At 57.1% G+C, this 21040-nt stretch overlaps 1 protein-coding gene across 2 annotated transcripts; it reads right to left on the reverse strand.

The window, feature by feature from the left end:
* Positions 1 to 230: 230 nt before the first annotated feature.
* Positions 231 to 19518, reverse strand: PLCB2 (phospholipase C beta 2). Of its 2 annotated transcripts, none has more exons than XM_058541221.1 (32): positions 19145 to 19518; positions 15701 to 15778; positions 14979 to 15047; positions 14181 to 14321; positions 13967 to 14046; positions 13829 to 13882; positions 13648 to 13723; positions 10789 to 10889; positions 10467 to 10633; positions 10230 to 10376; positions 9897 to 10054; positions 9538 to 9620; positions 9213 to 9297; positions 8455 to 8617; positions 8194 to 8312; positions 7970 to 8066; positions 6860 to 6944; positions 6597 to 6721; positions 5923 to 6077; positions 5218 to 5382; positions 4525 to 4624; positions 3880 to 3984; positions 3622 to 3716; positions 3411 to 3486; positions 3112 to 3159; positions 2771 to 2996; positions 2522 to 2690; positions 2339 to 2415; positions 2153 to 2248; positions 1594 to 1651; positions 895 to 981; positions 231 to 537 (listed from the first exon to the last, which is right to left on the reverse strand). In XM_058541221.1, exons 1-32 carry the CDS (start codon positions 19226 to 19228, stop codon positions 334 to 336), a joined length of 3573 nt encoding a protein of 1190 aa, XP_058397204.1. In that variant the 5' UTR covers positions 19229 to 19518; the 3' UTR covers positions 231 to 333. The 2 variants fall into 2 exon arrangements, with proteins under 2 accessions (XP_058397204.1, XP_058397203.1); XM_058541220.1 differs by having other exon boundaries at positions 3112 to 3162.
* Between the last annotated feature and the right edge of the window lie 1522 nt (positions 19519 to 21040).

Here is a 21040-nt window from a genome sequence, read left to right on the forward strand (position 1 = left end):
GGGCACCACTAGTTGCACACTAGGAAAAGTAGAACGGGGCCAGGACCCCATTTCCAGGCTCCCAGTCCATATTCTTTTGCCCTCAACAAATATGCGACACTTATTCAGAGGTGAAGAAGGACGAGGAGCAGGAAGTAAGCTTAGAGAGGACCTCTAGGCTCCAGATGGGTCCCTGCCCTGATGGCACCCAGTTCCTGCCTCCTCCTCTAGCCTGGCTGTTGAGGAGGGGGCTCCAGCATCCCATAGCCTCAGAGTCTTTCCTCCTGGGGGGATGGAGCCACGTGCCAGAGATGGGTGAACGTCCTTGCAGAATGTCCCAGTGGAATGGGGGCATTAGAGCTGGCTGTCTTTGGCACCTGCCTTTGCTGTGAGTGGGTCCTGCTCACACAGTTCCCTGGAGGCTTCACAGGCCCTCTCAGGCTTGTCCTCTGCCTCTGAGGGGAAACAGGCCCTGAGGCAGCCTTTCACCGACTCCTTCACCTCTGCCTCTAGGCCCTTCATCCTGGTCTCATACTCTGCCAGCGCCTCCTGCTGGAACTGTGGGGAGAGCAAGGACCACCACCTGGCTCAGGAGGGGCTACCTGCCCACTCTCCCTCCCCTGGACAGTGGAACAAGGAGATGCTGGGTCTGTTCAGAGCTCCCAGGAGACTGGGGGGGGCGGGGGGGAGGATAGAGGAGCCCATCAGGGAGTCTCTGAGGAGAAGGTGTGCCAACCAAGCAGAGATCTGCAGAAAGGGCCTCAGGACCCCGTGGGAGCCAGAGCCTGTGACCCACAGGTGAGGGGTGAGTCCCCCTCCCCCAACCTCCTGACAGGCAGCTCCCTGGAGTGGGGCCCCTTTACACCCTGAAATCAGGCCAACTCTGCTGGAGGCCAGGGGAGAGGTCCCTGTCACCTGCTTCTCCATCTCCCGGATCTGTTCCAGGCAGGCTGCCTGCTTCTCCTCCAGCTTCTCCTGGTGCCTCTCCAGGTTCTCTGTCATCTGGGTGGGAGCAAGAGGCAGGGAATCAGAACAGCACAGACAGGTAGCCTGGGGTGGAATCCAGCTACAGTCCCAGTTAACCTGCTGTAAGACTTTGGACAAATTCCTTAACCTTTGAGCAGTTTTTTTAAATTTGTAAACTGAGGATAAGAGTACCCATCTCGCTGGACGGGGAAGGATTACGTGAGACGGTTCACGTGCAGCACCCAGCGTAGTGCCCGCACAAAGTTAGGACGCAGTGGATGGCAGCTCTGCTACTGTCTACTAATCCCCAGGGGAGCTCGGCTCCACTCTCAGCAGGGCCTTCCTTCCTCCTCCAACTCTTGGAGCTTCAGGAAGCCCCCCTCACTCCCTCTCACCCACCCACCCCAATCCTGTCCTCCTCTGGCCAGCTAGCCAGAACAGACCCCTTTAGGCTGGTATCCCAACCTCCACACAAAGGCCGAACCCCGGGATGGCCTAGGGGCTCCCCCTCCTCTGCACCACCTCCTCCCATCCCTAGCTGCACAGGCTGCTCTGGACAATGCATCTCCTAAGGGCAAAGTAAAGGCCTGGGGCCACCTCTGTCCTCCTATGGAGAGTGTGTTTGGGAAGGACACAACCCCTACACACCTGCTTGATGACCTGCACCACCTCCTGGATGTGGGAATTGTTAATCTCTCTCTTCAACCTGTTGGGGTGATGAGAGTGTCAGAGAGAGCAGGAGGTCCCTGGGAAGAGTTGGGTGAGATGAAGACTCCTCAGGGTGTAGGCGAAGTGAGAAATACGCCATGGGGCGGGAACCAGCCAGAGGGGTAAGCATGAGGACCCAAGGAGGATCTGAGGGGACCTTCTGAGGAAAAGGCTTCCTCACTAAAATGCACTCTTTCAGGGCTTGCGCAGGAAGGCACAGGTGGGAAGCAGCTGTCCCAAGGTTTCGCCTGCCCTCTTTGCATGCTTGATTTTCCCTTAAATTCTCCTCTCTGCTCAAATAGTGTTGGCGTGTGTTTTGCCTAAGAACACTCTGATCAGAGGTGACAGAAGTGAGATTAACTTACAAGAGCCAGGGGACAGGCACATCTCTGGGGAGCAAGTCAGGATCCACTTGCAGGGAGGCCCTTCCCACCTGGAGGGGTTCCTGCTCAGCCCTGGGCCCAGAGTTTGAGTCCTGGGCCTCCCGGCTGGGGCTCACCTCTCCTGGGCCATCTTGTCCGTGGTGACCTTGATCATGGCCTGAATCCGTTCCAGCCTCCTGGCCTCCAGCTTTTTCTTCATCTCTTTGGTGTCACTGCAGACAGAAAGGCATCAGGGAAATGTTTCGTGGGGCCTGAGCCCTCCTGGGAGATGCGAGTCAGGCGCGGGAGGGAGGCAGTCCTACATCTCCGAGGTCTCCCTGAGAGTCTTCAGCTCTGCCGCCTGTTTCTCTCTGGCCAGCTCCATCATCTTGGCGATTTGCTGCGGGGAAAAAGATGGGTTTAGCGAGCGGCCCTTGGTTGTGCGGGGGGGGGGGGGGGGGGGGCGTTGGTTGGGTTGGGTTTCCTCCCCTCCCCCGCCCTGGCACCTCGGCCACGTGCTGCTCCCTGCGCTTCAGGATGCACTCGTATTGCTCCTCGCCCTGCTGCAGCAGCTCCAGCTCCAGCCTGTCCCTCAGCTCTCGCACGCGCGCGTCCGCGCCCTCGGGGTCCTCGCCCGGCGCGGCCCCGGTGGCCTCCTCGCCGCCGGGCAGGCTCCTGAGGAAGCCACGTGGAGACAGGCCCTGAGCCCTGGGCTGCCAGCGCCGCGGAAGGCCGAGCACCGCCGCCGCCCTTACCTCTTCTTGCGGGAGCCCTTGCTGGGGCCGAGCCTGCGGACCCCGCAGCCGCCCCCTGCGCCCGGCGGCCCGAGCTCGGCCAGCTGCGCCGCGCCCCTCTGCAGCAGCTCCTCCCAGCGCCGCGCGCCGCGCCGCTCCAGCTCCCGCAGCTCCTTCTCGTGCCGCCGCTGCAGCTTCGCGACGCCCTTCAGCTCCCGCAGCTCGTCCAGGCTGGCGGTCCGCGGCTCTGCGGGGGCCGGGGTGAGGCGCGCCGCCGCCCGGGAGCCCCCCAAGAGCCCTTCAGGGGCCCCGGACCCTCCCCAGGCGCATCCCCAAGATCATTCGGACTCAGCAGGCCTTACCCGCAGCTTCTTTCGTGGCCTCCTCCCGGGCCCTGGCCCCGGCCCCAGCTGCTGGAAGAGCCACAGGATGAGCTGACAGGTGCCCTGGGGGGCCCCTTGACTGGGCTGGGCTCCTCCTCGCCCCCTGGGGTCTCGGTGTGGGCCCCCTGCAGCGCACTTTCCCTGTGCTGAGGCTTCAGACGCAGTGGTTCCCTCCCCGAGTCAAAGTCTTAGTCTCTTAAAGAGCTGGGATGTGCCTCTGGGTGCGGCCAGAGAGGTCGAGGCCCTTGCAGTAGGTAGGAGGACCCCGCAGTGCATACCTGCTGACCCGTTGCTCGTTGGGGCTGATGCCCCATTGACCTGACTGGGAACTGGACTCAGAGGCGGGAAGGGCTTCTGTGCAGGGAGAACAGGGTAGGAAGGTGGCTCCAACAGCCCTCTGTCCCTGAGCCCAAGGCTCTGCCCCCCCATCCTCCCATGGAGAGGGCAAAGCTCCTGGGGGTCCCTGGCAATGGACCAGGCAACACAGACCTCAGGCAGACCTCCCATGGCTTCCTTGAGCTTCATAGACTTCTTATCGTGGGCAGTGAAGAACTTGATGGGATTGGCAAGGGCCACGGTGAGATCTGGGTGCACAGGGGCATCACAGGCCTGGTATGGAGATGTACCTGGAGGCCTCCCCCTTCCTCATCCCAGGATACCCTGTCCTGCCCCACTCTGGAGGTTCGCTTGAGGAGGGGGGAGGGGAATGGACAGCCTGGGGCTCCCAGCATGCCAGGGGCCTCCTACCTGCCCAGGTGTCAGGTACATAGTCCTTCATCTCCAGGAAGACGAAGAGCGCAGGCATGGTGAGGGGCATGTTGCTCTCGCTGTGCAGGCACAGATGGTGGTATCCTGTTGGGCATGATGGGGTGGGCAGTGAGCCAGTGCCCACTGCCACCCAGCACTGCACAGGAGCAGCCCAGCACTCAAGACTTCTGGCTTTAGAGTCAGAGAGGCCAGAGTCCGAATCTGGTTCTGCACCTTCCTGGCTGTGTGACCTTGGGCAGGTTACTTTAAATCTCTGAGACTTTCCTCAGCTGTGAAATGGGGAGAATAGTGTCTACCTCATGTGGTTATTGTTAGGATTAAGTGAGAATGTGTTATAAGCCCTTAACTCATTTTAAGTGCCCAATAAGTGTCAGCTACTTGGGAAACTGTCCCAGTAGTTCCAGGAAATTACAGACATTCTGTTAGGTGGGCAGAGTCCCCACCTCTGTCAGTTTCTTGGAGTGGTACTATTCCTGCCGCACTCCTTAGGGCTGATAACATGAGAGGGTTAGGTAAGTTCTCAGGGCCACCTGCCTAAAACCGTCCCTCCCTCTGGACAGGCTCCTGATGCTGGCCTTGGTCTCAAACCTGCTGGGAACAGAAAAGAAGGACCCCTATCCTTACCAGAATTCAGGGCATTGATGGGGATGATGCGATGTCCAAGAAACTTGCTGCCTTCCTCCATCACAGCCACCCTGAGAGAGGCCAGCTCAGGCATCAAGATCTAAGGAGAGTTCAGGACAGGACAAGCTGGCGATGGGGGAGGGCAGCCACACTGCCCGGCTCTCTGGCTCCAGAAGTCTAAGGGTCAGAAGTCTTAGGGCGTGAGAACATGACAGGTGTTATCAGATTTGGTGAGGACAGTGGGCACACTCTAGGCCACACACATAGACATCCTTACAGCTCAGGCCGTGGCTGGTCTCACACAGGGCAGAAGGGCTGGGTGGAGAGCCCAGGGCTCTGGGATCCTGGTGCACACAGCCTTTGGCAGCTTTGCCAGTGAGTATCCAATGGGGGTGAAAGACCCCCGTGATTCCATGGAGCCCTGCACCCTGGACTGGGAGTTCACATTTCTGCCTCTAGTCCCAACATGAACATGCATGCGCCAACACACACATGCACACACACACAAAAGCTGCCCACCAAGTAAATTTCTGTAAACGTGGCTTTTGGATTCTTGAAACTCAGGAGGGCATGGGGTGAGGGTGGGGAGAGGAGGAGGATCAAGGATGTCCCTTTATTTATTTCCTCTTTTCTGTAAGTAAAGGCCAAGAAGTAGAGACAGACCCCAGCCCCAACCCTGCCCTGGCCCCCCACCTTCTCAAAGACAAAGGGCTCCTCCTTCCAGACAGGATTGATGGAGTTGGTACTGGGTGACAGCTTGGTGCGATAGCGCCTCTTGGGGTCCCCAGGAAGGCCAAACAGCTCCACTTCCACATAGGTGCGCACGCTGCGTTCTGACAGGAACTGCCCCGAGATCACCTGGGGGTGGGGGCCCACGGGAGGCCAACATCAGCTCCCCCACCCAGGCTCTCCCCCAGCACCTGGGGCCTCCAGCTCCTCTAGCTGAAGCATCCATTCTTGGGTACTGTGAAGAGCCTCATTCAGCTCCAGCCACTGAGCAGAGGCTGTGTGGCTTGAGGGCTACAGCTAAGCTCTGGTGACCAGGGTGCTTCCAGCACTCAGAGAAGAGGTGTGGGCCTCCCCACCTCCCTCCCCAGGCAAGGAAGGAACAGCACCTCCCCCATGGCCTGGGGCTCCTGCTGCCCCACTCTGCCCACTCTTCTCCCCTCCCCCACCCCAGCCTCAGCCCTTCCCCTTGGTTTCCATGGGGACCCAGAGGCAGCCTCCAGTGCTGAAGAGGAGGCAGTTTCCAAGGCAACTTGCTACTGAAGGAACTGGCTGGGGCTGAAGTTTTCAGGATATCGGGGGAGGGGGCTGGGAGTGGAGGAATGGGGCTCTTGTGTCTTTCTCCTCAAGACCCCAGCCCTCCCTGCCCGCTTGTCCGCCTGAGGGCCTTGCCGTAATGGAAAGGGTGGTGGCTACCACCACGTCGATGCGATCCACCGAGAAGGGGTTGAACTGTTTGTCTGGCCGGCGCATGAACTCATGCTTGAGAAGGTAGCCACTCTGGCCGTTGAACTCAAACAGCGCCATGTTCTGCTGCATGGGCAGGTCTGGGGGGACAAGGGCACTCAGTGAGGGAAGCCTGGCCCTGCGTCTGCACCTGTTCTCTATTTCCACATTTCCCAGCCTTTCCCGTTTCCTGAAGGGGAGGTTGGGCGGGCTGTAAGGATGAGGGTTTCTCATGTCTCCGCCTGGTTCCTTAGGGCGTCTCATTGCTCAGGAAGGGTCCACAACCTCGAATCAACAGGAGCAAAGCACGACCAGACCTCAAGTTCGCAGTGGGAGTTGAGGCCAGTGGAGCAGGTGTTCCCACAGACCCATTCAGGCAGAGCAGCCAGAACCCATGCCAGAAGCTGGCATCTTCATGTACATACTCGTATCCATGCAATCATATAGGCATGAGCTAAAGCATTTATACGCCTAAACACTCACACACCTGCATGTTCTCCCAGAGCCTAAACAAGCATCAGGACACCTCGGTGTGTTCTGAAGACCCCCACAGTGATGGAGTGAAGGTGGGAGGGGCAGGGGGCAAGGGAAGGTTCCTAGAGGCCTGGGAGTGCCCTCACCCATCGTCTGGAAGTTGAGGGCAACCATCTGGCAACCAGCATTCCAGAACATCTGGGGCATGTAGTTGGAGGAGTCCATGCGGGTGCCCTTGGGGTAAATGCGGCTCATCTGGCGCTTGTTGTAGCTGCCCCCGAGTATAGGATGCCGGCCCAAGGCCGCCGTCACCAGGAGGACCCGACAGCCCCCCCGTGAGCCTGTCCCCAGACCTTCCCCATCCCTCCACCCCAACCAGGGGCCCTGGCTATTGAGGCCTCAAGGATACTCCACAAACTGCACTGAGGCCTTGGAGAGCAGGTCATAAGCCTTGAGCTCTGTGAAGGAGGAGATGACATAACTTCGATTCTTCTCTGTGGAAGGGAGAGGGAATCCATGTCAGGCTGGCCCCTCCTTCAGCCCTGCCCTCCCCTTTGGGACAGCTGCCTTCAGCACAGAGATCCCTCCAAACTAGTTTCCACTGAGGCTTGAGGGTTTAGAGGGCCACCACCGGGGGGGGGGGGCTGTACAGATCTATGTGGGCAACAGTGTATGCTGGGGTAAAGGGTATACACAGTGGATCTGCACCAGGATGGGTGTATGCCACAGTTTTGAGAATGAGGGGCACAGAGAGTGTGAGGAACACGCTGGGAGGAGCCCAGGGGGTGAGGAACATGCTGTGATGTGCAGAGTGAAGTGTGCAAGCTGTGACTGAACGCGAGGGGGCAGGGGTAAGAGGTACACACCAAGGGCAGTGCATGCCATGGGTGGGCACAGGTGGGGGTGCAGGCTGTGGGTTCAGGGGTGAGGAGTCAACGTTGCAGAGTATACACTGCACAAGTGTGTACACAAAGAGGTGTTCACGTTGGGGACACACACAGAAGGTGAGAGGACTGCCCTGTGCGTACATGTGGAGAAGATAGAGGTAAATAGCATGAGTGTGTACAGAAAGGGAGGGCTCCAAGGGGCAGATGTACGCTGGCTGGTTTCTCTGCCTTCCACCCCCTCCCAGGAGTTCTCATGCCCCTGGGGCCGGGGCTTCTGGGCTTGGGAGCCACAGAACCTGCAGGAGGCTGCAGGAGCCCCAGGCCAGCCAGGCTGAGGTGGCCTGTCATAAGCGACCTGCTGTCCCCGACACACTCCAGAGCTTTCTGCTTGGTGCCAAGTTCCTCAGTTCAGTACTGGGAAACTGGGAGCCACTGCCACTTGAACATGCCCTTTGCCTGACTCCTGTGCTGGGTATTTATAGACAGGGCCCTAAGTCCAAGGAAGGGGGAGACCCCCCTCCTTTCTCCCACCCATCAAGCTGCTCTGGTGTCAGGACACGCTTCTTAAGAGCCTGCTCCTGAATCTAGCCTAACCTCCAGCTTACCCCCACCCCCACCACATGCTAACTCACGGGCAGATAACTCAAAGGATATGAACTTGGTGGGCTGGATGTAATTGACTAGGCTGGACATCTCCTTGTAAGCCGTCACCTCCAGGCCCGCTGTGCCCTAGGGAAGAGAGAGGAGGGTGGAGAAGAGGAGGACGGTACAGAGCCCAGGGACATGGCCCCACGCCCCCGCCCGGAGGGCTCTGCATTGGAGACAGTACAAGGGCCTCAGGGCTGTCGACACACACCTCATCCGACTGCATCTTCTTCATCTCTTCTTCATCCAAGCTTCCTGACTCTTCCTCCTCTTCCTCTTCCTCTTCCACCTCCTCCTCCTCCAGCTCAGCCTCTTCCTCACCAGCCCACACTGCCACACACAGCTCTGTGAGCACTGGGGCAGGGGGAACCCCGCACCAGCCTGGCTCCCTGGCACATCCGCTCCAGGCCCAGCCCCTCTCTCCCATTCCAGATGCCCCACCTCCACCCCCACTCCTACCAGGCTGACTCACCTGTGTCCCCACCCACAGGGGCGCTGGGGGGACTGCTACCCTCAGCCTCCCCATCCGGCTCCTTGCTGGGGGCTGGTGGGCCAGAAAACTGGTTCTTCTTGTTCTTGATGAGGATCTTGCCACGAAGATCCTCAGGGCTGGGCAGGGGGATGCCTGGTTTCAGCTGTGGGAGAGGAGAGAGGGTCAGCAACCTCCCCTCACCTTCATGATGTAGCCTGAGCTCCTTCATACCAAGCTGAGCTCCATCTGCCCCCTGCTTCCTTCTCCAGCCTCGCCTCTCCCCACCCCGACCCTTGTGCACTAAACCCCTGCCTGACCCACGTATCCCAGTTCCTCAAACAATGCTGTTCTCTCTTACCTACACCATCTGCCTTTCCCCACGCTCACCAAGACAGACCCAGTTTCTCCCTCAGGTTTTGGCTTAGCCATCACTTCCTCCAGGAAGCCTTCCCTGATCCCCAAGACCGGATCAGGACTCCCCTCCCATAGCAGCCACTGGTTGTAAGGGCCTGGTTACCAGTCTGTCTGCCCACTAGTGGGTAAGCAACCTGAGGGCTGGGACTGCATCTTTGTCACTAACATCCCACCAAAGTCTAGCACAGTGCCTGACATATGGTAGGTGATAGTCTTCCGGCCCCATGACCTTCCCAAATGAACCCCAGCATCCTCTGGGAACCTCTGCCTCTTTAACCCAGCCCCCACCCTTCCCGGGGTCCCCAGCCCCCAGGCCCAGATGCCCCACAGTGGATTCCCCTTACTGGGAACTTTTCCAGGGGCTCTGTGAGCAGCATGTCCCCAAACATCGTCCGGCAGTACTCGGCCATCTTGGCCTGTTGGCGGGGTCTGTAGGGAACAGAAATGGGGCTCTGTCCATCCTTTTGTGCCCATAGTGACCCAGATCAGGGGCCCAGGAGGTGGGGAGGCAGGGACAGAGGCAGGAGAGCCTGGGGTTCCACGGAGGTTGTGTTGAGACCTGGGAGAGAGCTAGAGGGCCTGGCTAGAGGAGGGGATGGTTGTGGGGAGGGCAGCTGCATAGGAGACGGGGACAGGGTAGAAAAAGGCTGAACAGGCCTGGATACGCACGAGTCCACGTGGTTTTCAAATGACAGGATGACAGGGTAGGGGGAAGTCTTAAAGGCACTTTCTGCAATAGCTTCAATTGCTTCCTGGAGGAGAAGGGCACTCAGTGTAGAGGGAGTCAGGGCTCCAGGCTTCCCCTCCTCCAACAGCACCCTTCCCCACTCCCCAGTTTCAATACACGCCTACATCTGGAGAGCCACTGTTGGCCCCCTCTCTCCTCTGGTTCTCACTGGTTCCCACACTGGTCCAAGGCCTCCCAGCCACTCCTCCTCTCTAGCTTCACTCCCCCTAACCCTAGAAAGCTTATGGCCCGGGCCCCTCCCTATTGCCACGGCCACCAGCCTCCACACACGGAGTCTCACCTTGAAATAGATGTCTGTGGTCATGGTGAAGCCATGGGTGATGATGGGCTCCTCATCGGGGGGCTTCCCCTTCCAGCAGTCCAGTTCCACGCAGCGGCAGCCAGCCAGCAGCACCTGTCGGTACATCTCGGCCGAGGAAAGGCCTGAGAACTGGCCGGCTGAGGTCAAGAGAGGGGGAGGGGCAGGGGCTTCACTCAAGGGCAGTCAGCTCTGCCCACCCGCTCCATCCTGGTCTGTCCTCTTGGCAACCCGTGGGCAACCCCTGCTGGGGATTCAGGGAACAGGAGCAGCCCTGTAAAAGGAGAGGTCAGCAATGGGGTCACCAGGGCCCACCTGTCAGGTAGGTGTTGTGTGAGGAGTTGATGAAGTAATGATTAAGTGGCTGCGTCATGTCGTGGTGGAGCAGTAGCTTGTCCTGGGCCAGCACACTGTTCTCTGGCCCGCAGAGAAACCACACCATGCCCTCAGGTGACAGCTGGCCTGGGGGACAGGGGATAGCTGTCAGGGCCACAGTCCAGCGGCCAGGGCAGGACAGGCCCGCGGAGGGTGTGGGGTTCCGTTAGTCCTCACCCCTCTGCACGTTGATGCCACTGGGCTCATACTTGTCGATGAGGCCCTGCACCTGGTCAGGCCGAGCTGGTGGGAACAGCAAGGAGTTGAGGCGGGAATCTCGTTGTTTCTTGTTGATGAATTTGGTCAGGTGCTCCTTGGTCATGTAGGGTTTGGCCTTGGCATGGCTGCAGGCCAGAGAGAGGAGCACAGGCCTATATCCCCTGGGCAGAGGGGCTGGAACAACCCCCTTCTCCAGTGAAGCCACGTAATTGCCGGCATGGCAGGTGGAAATTGTAGCCACGACCCCGTCCCCCTGTCCAGCCCAGCCCGAGAAGCTCACTAGGATGTGAAGATCTCGTCTATTTCTGGCCGAGGACAGAGGCTCATGAGGAAACTCTTGTAGACGGATTCTGGGAAGTCCTCAGGATTGATGGCGTCATTCTGGGGGGATAGAGTCACCCTATCACTCCTGCCCCCACCTTCTCAGAGCTAAGAACCACAAACTAGGCCCAGCCCTGTGCAAGGGGGCCTGGTCAGAGGGAGGGCCCAGGGCAGACAGAGGAGCATGAGGAACATCCTGAGCACCCACTTTTCAAGGCCCTGGTTGCCGAGCAGAGAGCATGCTTAGCTGGTTTGCTTTATCCCTGAATTTGCGCAATGGCTAGTCCCATGGCTGGGGCAGGATTGGAACTAAGAATGATCAGAACTGGGAAAAAAAGAGGTCAGAAGTAAGTGGGGCCACTTATCAGAGCAGTGGGCTATCTTTCTTTTAAAGTGGAGGATAAATTTTCAAAAAGAAGCAATTTGAATACGAACAATGCACCTAACAGAGCCCCAAGATGCATGAAGCAAAAACTGAAAGAATTGAAGGGAGAAATAGGCAATTTAACAATGATAGTTGGAGACACCAAAAAGCACAAGGAACAACACCAAAAAAGATAAATTGGACTTCATCCAAATTAAAAACTTTTGTGCTTCGAAGGACACCATCGAGAAAGTGAAAAGATAACCCACAGAATGGGAGAAAATATTTGCAAATCAGATATCCAATAAGGGATAACTCAACAGTGAAAATATAACCCACGTGAAAGATGGACAATGGATTAGAATAGACATTTCTCCAAAGAAGGTATGCAAATGACCAAGAAGCACATGAAAAGATGCTCAATATCTCTAGTCATTAGGGAAATGCAAATCAAAACCACGAGATACCACTTCACTCTCACAGGATGATTAAAATAAAAAAAAAAAAAGACAGACAATAACAAGTGTTGGTGAGAATGTGGAGAAACTGGAACTCTTATGCAATGCTGGTGGGATTGTAAAAGGGTGTAGTCACTTGGGAAAACAGTTTGGCAGTTCCTCAAAATGTTAAATGTAGAGTTACCATATGACCCAACAATTCCACCTCTAGGTATATATCCAAGAGAATTGAAAACATATGTCCAGACAAAATCATATACATGAACGTTCACAGCAACACTATTCACAATAGCCAAAAAGTGGAAACAACCCAAATGTCCATCAACTGATGAACAGGTAAGCAAAATGTGGTATATCCCTACAATGGAATATTATTCAGCAACAAAAAGGAATGAAATACTGATACATTCTACAACATGGATGAACCTTGAAAACATTATGCTAAGTGAATGAAGCTTGACATCAAGATCACATATTGCATCATTCCATTTACATGAAATTCCAGAATAGGCAAATCTACAGAAATAGAAACAGAAAGTAGATTAGTGGCTTTCAGGGATTCTGTGCCTTTGCATTCCATTCCAGAAAAACCTATCGAATGTCTTCCAGGATCATACTGGAAGGACAACATCAGTCTTAGTTTGGAGCAGAGGGTCTGAGCAGGAGAGCTAGACGGGATCTCCCTAAGACTGGATCTTAGACCCATCAGCTCCAAGCAAAGATGGGTCAGTGGTCCCTACTGGGACACAAGGAGAGCTGATAAATAAGGACACTTAGCCAAAGTGGGAGCTCAGGAGGCAGGAGAAAAGGAGGGTGGATGTGTACTGACAGCAGCAAGCAGTACCGGCTACAGGGCCCTCAGGGGGAGCCCATTCCTACCCTCTCACCAACCCCATGCTTGTGACTGATTGCACCAAGGGGTCACTAGCTCCATAGAGCTGTGACAGTGTGGGAAGTATTCCTTCTGGGATTGTGTGGACAGGCGATTAATAAGGTCTCAGTTTTATTATTTATTTATTTATTTATTTTTAATTTTTTTAATTTATTTTTTCCCCCAAAGCCCCAGCAGATAGTTGTATGTCATAGCTGCACATCCTTCTAGTTGCTGTATGTGGGACACGGCCTCAGCATGGCCAGAGAAGCGGTGCGTCAGTGCGCGGCCCGGGTTCGGATCCCGGGCCACCAGCAGCGGAGCGCACGCAATTAACCGCTAAGCCACGGGGCCGGCCCGGTCTTAGTTTTATTTATTTATAACGTCCCAAATTCCTACCAGGAGAAAAGACTCTATGAGATTCAGGTGGTGCCTACACAAAGGCGCTGACCAAGGGCGCCGGGGGCTGAGATCCAGTCCCACAGCCAGGCGTGAACTCTGGCTCAGGGCTGCCTCTGCCCAGAGGCTCCTTTTTGTAATTCACATAAGGCACCTCATTGGGTGACCTGCCTACGACTTGTAATTAAAAATTAATTACTTAGCTAAAAAGGAAGAAAAAATGTTTTCCGGTGTTGAGCTGGAGTCTGTGTGCTAGCTACTTTCACCCTTGGTTCTGTTCCTCTCCCTCACACCCTGCAAAACTAGTCCCTGCAGCTTTCTGATCCCTGCAGACCGCCTCCTGTCCCTGCTGACGTTACCTCACTCCTCCAGGCTGAAAACATTCACCTCAACTTCCATCCCAAGGCTACACTGGGAATGCACCCACCCTGCCGCTTGCCCTGAACACCGACCACTGTCCCCCACCACCACCCAAGGGTAGGGGATGCAGACCGACCTGCTCTGAACCTGGCATCTCACCCCTCCTTGTTCTGGTTCTGCCTCTGTGCCTGGTATCAGAAACCAGTGGCTCTAGGGTTAACTGGCATTTCGGGCTGCTGGCTGGGACTGTGTTGTCATTCCTGCCCTCCCCATCCCCCACCGCCTGGACAAGTTGCCCTCTGGTCAGAGCCAGCTGAGGTGAGAAGGAGAATGCTGAGGTGGGCTGGGGAGCGGGGAACCACTCACCTTGCCTTTTGGGAGGTGGCAGGCGCTGAGGGCAGCTTCCACCCTCTTTCTGTCAGCAGGAAACATCTGGAAAAAACTGAAGGAGCAGAGAAAGGCCCCAGGCAAAGAGAGGGGTCAGGCCTGGAGAGGGAAGGCTTTGGGGAGCTGGGCAGAAGTGTGGGGAGGGAGTAGGGAGGCTCACTTCTTCACAGGAATCTTCCCTTCCAGGTTGAGCTGCATCTTGAGCTTCACCAGGCTGGTGGGGCAGAAGGCAGCCTGTGAAGGTCTGAGGCTGGCACACTTAGCCCCACGCATTAGGGCCAGGCAGGCAGGCACTTACATCTTGTCCAGGAAGGTGCTGCGGGGGGCATTGGCCGTCAGCGGGTGCTTGACCAGAGCCAGTACATCTTCAGCCCAGTCCTACAGAACCCCAGAGCACAGCAGTCAGGCCCCTGACCACGAAGGTGCCCCTACCACCCTGTGGCCCAAGCCTGTCTCTCAGGAAGTCAAGGCTACCCCAGTGCCAAGCCCCATGCCAGGAACCCGCCATGCACCTTGCCAACGTTCTCTTTGTAGGAGACGAAGTTGTGGAAGGTGAGGTCCACCATGTCGGGGCCAGACACCACGGTGAGTGTCTTCAGCAGGATGTTGTTGTCAGGAAAGTCCATGTTGAAGACGTCCCGGAGCTTCTGGCTCTGCAGCAAGTGGTGACATGGTTAGGACCAGAGGTGTGCCCCCATCCCTGCCCACTGCGGCTCTCCCTGCCCCTCCCTCTCAGCCACTTGAACTATGGCCCACTGGGGCAGAGTCCTATCCCCATCTTAACAGCCACGGGCCTCAGCACCCTCCTATCCCTGACTCCAGGGGCTGGGATGGGGAGGCAGAGGCTCACAGGAAGAGATTAACCAAGGCTGTGGGGCCTGGGAGTCCTGTGTGTTTTGTTTGCCATTTTTCATTTGAAGATAGATTCTTAGCTCCCACAAAATCCTGCTTCCCATCAATCCCTTCCTCCAATTTTCCTACCAGCATTAGGCAAATCCAGGCAAACCAGTGAGGGGGTGGGGGTGCAAGGAAACCTCCCAGAAAGCCTGGGGTGCTCCAGGGGCAGGAGCTGGCTGCGCAACATCTCTGCTCACTGTGCCCTGGGACCGAAGCCCCAGCAAGCCCAGGAGCAGCCACACCCCTTCCTTGGCTGGGGCAGGGGCAGGGGGAGTGGGGGCAGCCCTGACGCCCAGCCCAGGAACCCTTCCCCTTGCTCCAGAGATCAGGCTCCCCACTCCCCCAAGGACTCCTGCCTCAGCCCCGTGGAGCTGGTGCCATGCTGAGCCTGGACTGCTACTGGGCCCACCTACCTTGGGTATCTTGGCAAACTTCCCAAAGCGGGTGTCCCGGATGCTGGTGATATCCAGAAACTCCATCTCCTGGAGAGGGCCCCAGTGGGAGCAAAGATGGGATGTGGACAAAAAAGTCAGGTCAAGAATGAAGAGCAGAGAGGAAGGAGCTTCCATACCCCTTCACATCTTGGCCAACTGCCCTCTCTAGATGCCAAGACTGTGTGGGGCCGCCCTGACCCCAACCTTCCCTTCCCAGAGATCAGGTTCTCCCTGCACATGGTGACCCTCCTCCCTTCCTCTCGTTCATTCCTTCTCTGGCCACTGGAGTTACTTGGGAGCTGTGGCCTGCAGTCTCGCCTCCACCATCCCGGACTCTCCCCAGGCTCCCCCTTCCTTCCTTCCCCCTCACCCCGGTGCTGAGGCCCTTCTCTGATCTCTCTGAGCCCTCAGTTTTGCCCAAAACAACAGGCAGAGAATCAGCCTTCAGCAGCAGCTCTTTTTCCTTTCTCTCTCTCTCTTCAAGGGATGCTAAGGCTGGAGCATCTGGGCCCGAGGAAGCCATGGTTGGAGATACTGCATCCTCTCTCCCAAAGCAAATAGCTCCGCCCACAGGAGCTCCCAGAAGCCACCCTTGCAGGCCATTCTATACTCCACGTCTCCACCGCCGCATCATCAAGAGGCTGCTTTGACTCAGTGGATCAGCCGGACCTCAGGGCCACGGTAGGTAGGGCCCACCTCACCTTACTCTGATACGTCCAGTATAAGTAATAGCCCTTGGGATCCACACGGAGGATAACCGGGGAGGCGATTGTGGTTTCCTGCAGAGAGAAGGAGTCAGCTCCCTGCTCTGAGACTTCAGGCCAGGGTTCTGGTGCTCACCATCTCCCAAGGCAGTGGCCGCCCCAGGAATCTGCAGGCGTTTCCTTGTTCTCCAGAGCTAAGCGCTGGGCATAAGCCTTCAAAGCTCTGAACCAGGGGTGGGGGGGAGGGTAGAGGATTGGAGACGGCATTTCTGGAAGAGAAGAGGGTTTCCCCTCTAAACCCCAAATAGAAGTTCTCCCTCTAGACCCCAAACAGGGTCTTGGCCCCCACCTTCCCTGTTTTCAAGGGCCACAACTCAGCCAAAGGGGTAGAATGTCTCTCCCTGAGACTCCAGGCTGCTCCCAAGAGAGCTCAACACAGTGAGAGCCAAGATCCCAACCCCCGTGCCTACACCTAAGGCCCCGTGCAATCCAGCTGCAGCCTGGCTTCCCGCATGCCCAGGCCTCCCCTCCGTGAACCACCCACCCCATCCATCCAACTGTCGCATAGACCGCATGTGTTCCCACCTCGAAGCCTAAGCGGCCAACCCTCCCCTGCCTCAAATACTGTCCAGCGCAAGCCTCACCTCTTCTGAAAAGCCTTTCCTGAAACATGCAGTAACAGTGGGGTGGGGGCTGGTTCTGAGGCCTAGAAGCCCATCCGGGAAATCGCCAGGGGCTCTTGGACTCCCACGAAGCAAGGCTGTACTAGACCTTGGCCTTGGTGCCCCATGTTTGCTGAAGCAGTGAGTGGGTGACGAATGAACTCACTTCTGAATTCCTGTTCCCCTCGCAGAGCACACAGGCTACCTTTTATTTGAGGGGTCTTTGTATGCATATATAATAAGACATTAAAGCTGAAGTTTCTAAGAAGCCACGGTAATTGCTGCACACCAAACCAGACCAAATGCAGAATTTACAAAGGAAATGGCCCCCAAAAAAGGGTTCTCAGATCAAGGGTGGTTAGAGACGGCGGAAAGAGAACACTTTGTGAGGAGGCTGATTTTGGAGAAAGCTGTGTTGTGAGCTCCCTTCCCGTCCCTCCCCAAGGGAGGGTTGGCGGTGCCTGACCCCTTAACTGAGGCCTAGTGAGGGGTCTCAACTGCACTTGGAGAGCTTCTGTCACCCCTGCAGCTGTGGGGCATAACAGACTGGGGTCTGACTTCTGCCCAGGAAACCAAGCGATGACAGGCGGGCTGACTATTGGAGGCTGAAAGACACTAGGGTGCTAGACGAGCCCAAACCCCCAGAGTCTGTTGGGCCTTGAATGTGTGAGTATTTGCTGGAGTCCAGAGTGCGCCTGTGGGAGAGGGGGGCAAAGGCCCCAAAGCCACAGGGAGCTGAAGGCGGTAACTGGATCAGGAGTGGGGGAAGAAGTAGTTGTGTGACCTCCTGACACAGAGATGGCAGGAGGACCCCAAGAAAGAAAGCCATACCTCAGGGGGGAGGGTCTCCTGAGAATCCACAAAAACATGCACCAGAGAAGGAATAAGCCTTAACCTTCAGCCAGGCTCAGAGAGCGTGAGCCAATTTCTGAGAGCACCTGTTCAATTTAGAACTTTCATACTCCTTTCCTACCCTGCACCCCATCCCTAGGGGGGCTTGGAGGAAGAGCAGGTAATCTTACTACAGGCCATTCCAGAGGGCCCGCAGCCCACCTGAAACCATTCCTAGAGGGAGGACGGCAGAAGATGTCATTCTAAATTAAGGTTGGAATTTTGAATTATAATTAGTTTCTGAGATAAGACTGGGTTTTGCGAGGAAAAGTGACCATAGGGTTTTCTATTCCCCAAGAGCAAATGGAATGTCTTGTGACTGGCTGAATTTCCTTCCACGGGCAGGAGGAGAGCTTCTGCCACCAAATGCATTGTAGAGGGGCCGTGGGAGACGAAATGAAGTTGGGAGTTGATTACATCCTGTGCATCATGCTTCTTCAACATGGCACGACATACCCAGGTCATCTACCAACTGGGCCAAAGGTGGTCTGAGAGCAGAGCCCCATCTCACAGGTGTGTGTGCCCCATGACTAGGCCTGAGAGATTCCTACTCGTGGAAGTCAGGATCCAGGACCGCGTGGTACCCTATCTTAGGGAGAGGAGTACACAGGTGCTGGCTTGCAGAGAAGGCCACATAGCATGTCCTCACCCCTAATAACCTTCTGCCCAGTCAGGTTACATACACTTCCCAGAGGAACTGAGAGAGGCCACTTCACTTTTCATTCTGAGCCACTTCCCTCATTCTGCAGGCTCCTGGGACATGCCACCACCGGCGGCATCAACCACGCCACTCCTAGGGAAGCAGAAAGCTTCTCGCCACGGGCCCCCTCCCCATAGTCATGGCAACCAGATACCTCAACTTGGCTCAGCACTGAAGGGTTGAGAGCCCCAAGCTGCCTTAGCTCACAGACCCAGAGCCCCCTCATCCCACCTGTAAGGAGGACGAGCCAGCCCTAAGGGCCCTCTCCCCTCCCCGCCAGAGCCTTCATGTTCCCTTCCTGGAACCAGCCCGCCCTGACTCTCACACTGGGCCAGCCCAGCAGCCTCCCCTCCGTGAGGGAGGAGCCCCATGTTGTTCTCCTCACCAGCCCAAGAGAATCCCTGGCCCATGGTAACACAACATTTTCAGAGTCCCAGACGACCAGAGTCTGGGAAGCAGACCCTAGTTTGGGAAGGAGCAGACACAGTGGAGACAGAGGTGGAGGGCAAAGCAGGGCCTTCCTCCTTCCCCTGCAGACAGGCGGGTGTCAGGGAGCCAGACTGAGAGCAGCCAGCGGAAGCAGAAGTCATTCCATTCCCTCCCAGGCCCCTGGAAACAGAAGCCATCAGTTCTCACTTGGGGTCCAGGAGCCTTTTGTGGCTGCCCCACAGCAGCCCAGGAGAGAGCAGGGCTTCCCTGGGACATGGCCAGGGCCAGGTGGGGAGGGATGAAGGAGTCCAGTCTGGGTATCCCACTGTGGCAAGAGTGGGGTGTCTGTACTGGGCGTAGGGGCCTGGCTCACCTCTGCTTCTGGCCCCTCCACTCTGGGGCACACTTTCCTCCCACTAACAGCGAAACCAGGAGCAACAAACCCTGCTCTTCTTGGGGGCTTTGGGGGAGGACAGACCCAGACCCAAAGAAACATCCTCCTAGGACCACCCAGGCAGCCCACCCTCTTCTCACATCCAGACACAGAGTCTTAGCCCTGGCAGCCCAGCGACACATACTCGGGGCACACATTCTCACCCCTAGGTTTGTTTATCCAGGCACTTGTGTCAGCTGCCCAGCCAAACCACACCGGCGCCTGGGTCCTGGCAGACATAAACCAACCCACCTACCCTGGCAAAGCCCCTAGTAACCCAGCCACCACCCCAGTGCCCCGGCAGCCATGGCCCCTGCCCCACTCACATCGTCCCATTTGATGAAGCGCTCCCCTTGGCTCAGATAGGCCTTCACCTTGGGGGGCAGCAGGACAGGGTTGAGCAGAGACATGGTGCCAAGCGTCCCTCTTTGGAGAGGCTGGGCCGGCACAGGCAGGCAGGAGGAGAGAAGGAAGGAAGGCAGGCAGGAGGGGAGCCAAGCTGGGCTCACATGGCACCCGCCCAAGCCGGTCCGGAAGTCTGGGTGCTCTTATAGTCCACGGGTGGCAGTGGCTCGGTGCAGAGTTGAATGCTTCGGCCAGAGGCCCATCTGCCTTTTAAATTAGCCTCCTCCCGCCTGCCTGCAGTGGGGGGCTGCGGTCACTGCTTCTGCCCAGGCTCCCCTCCTCGAAGCCCCCGCCCTTACCCCGTGCCTCAGCACTTCCTGCTCAGGGCTTCCTTCTCTGTACTGTTCAGGACAGAGGCGGGTCATGAGGCCTGGTCCCTTGGAGCAGGGGCCTCTCAGTCCCAGGGGTAGTCCCTGGTCAGATGTGTCTGGGAGACTGGAGAAGGAGCAACATGGGGACCAGCTGGGGACACTGTTGCCCAGGCAAGGACTGAGGGGAGGGAGCAAGGAGTTCACTGGGGCAAGGGACCTTCACAGAGATGGGGTCCAGAGCATAGGGGTCTCTCCCAGAAGCTGAGGAGGCTGGGACCACCCTGGAGGTGGGAGCTGAGGGTGGGGCAGGGCCCAGCTGGGATTGAGTGTTTTGAATAAGCAAAGTTTGCTGAACACCCAGCTCCTCTTTCTCAATGCTTCCTCCCCATGAAAATGAGGTGCAAGTGAGGCAATCACGCCCCTCACCGCCATGTAACTCGCTCCTCTCGGCCCTCCGCACCTGGCTGAGGCCTGGAACCGCCACTGACCAGCCACCACTCCACACACAGCTGCTTTGAGCAACCCTTGGCCGCCAGTCTCCACTGCACTCTCCTGCCAGGCTCCCTCCTCTGCTCTGTGCCCAGGGCCTGGGTGAGACCACTCGGGGCAGGAGGGCTGCTCCCCCAGGAGAGGCCTCGGCTCTGGGTGCCTGTTCAGGGTGCATGGCCCTAACACTGCCCCAGCCCGGGGAGCTCAGTCTCGGCCCAGCTCAGCCAGCTCACTTCCTCTTGCCCAAATGGCTCCCCTTATCTCTCTTCTTAATCCAGCTGGGGAAGCAGGGAGCTCTGCCCAGGACTTCCTTCCCCTCTCAGGGCCTGACTTTCTGCCCCAGGTCCCACCGTGGGCTTTTGTGCCACCCCCTGACAACTGTGGGACCCTCATCCAGACCCTAGAACTGGCTCTGCTGCCAGTTTGGGTTCCCACAGGGGCTGGAGCTAAGGGGATTCCTAGCACAAAAATAACCCCCAGAAAAGCAATTCTAAGACCATTGGGGTGGAGCCTGGAGCAAGGCCTGACTGAGCCTGTGAAACAGCTGGAGCATCCTCCATGCTTCCACACCCTCCATCCTCGGGACTCATCCTCTCTCCGCTCCCTCCAAGCCCTACTGTCTCTCATCTTTCCTCCTCCAACCCTCCAGCCTTGGGCCCCTCTGGGGGCCCCTGCAGTTCTGATTCCCTCCCTGGGATCAAGTTCCCTCTCTGTCTGTTTGAATGGATTTTGCAAGGGAAATCTCTGCCCCTTCCCAAAACCCCAGCACCTGTTACCTGCAGCTGCTCCTGGTCCCTCCCTGTTGTCTGCCCTGCAGCCAGCAGCCTTCTCTGCACTTTGGGCCTGGAAAGACAATCTCCTCCCTCTCCCTCAGCCTGGGGAGGGGGAAGGTACAGTCTTCTCTCACTTCATGGGAGGGGGGTGCCACAAGGAAGGCAGAGATTTCAGAACTCCTTACTCTGGTCCTTTCGATCTCAGGCTCTGAATCCACAGAATAAAGCCTCACCCACTTTTATC

Source organism: Diceros bicornis, chromosome 5, assembly GCF_020826845.1.
Source record: "Diceros bicornis minor isolate mBicDic1 chromosome 5, mDicBic1.mat.cur, whole genome shotgun sequence".
Classification (NCBI taxonomy): Eukaryota; Metazoa; Chordata; class Mammalia; order Perissodactyla; family Rhinocerotidae; genus Diceros; species Diceros bicornis.

Coding starts and splice junctions, on each gene's coding strand:
- PLCB2 (XM_058541220.1), bottom strand. CDS start 19,228: ATGTCTCTGCTCAACCCTGTCCTGCTGCCCCCCAAGGTGAAGGCCTAT. Junction 2,249..2,338: donor CTCAGGGAGACCTCGGAGAT/GTAGGACTGCCT, acceptor TTCTGTCTGCAG/TGACACCAAAGAGATGAAGA. Junction 1,652..2,152: donor GACAAGATGGCCCAGGAGAG/GTGAGCCCCAGC, acceptor TCACCCCAACAG/GTTGAAGAGAGAGATTAACA.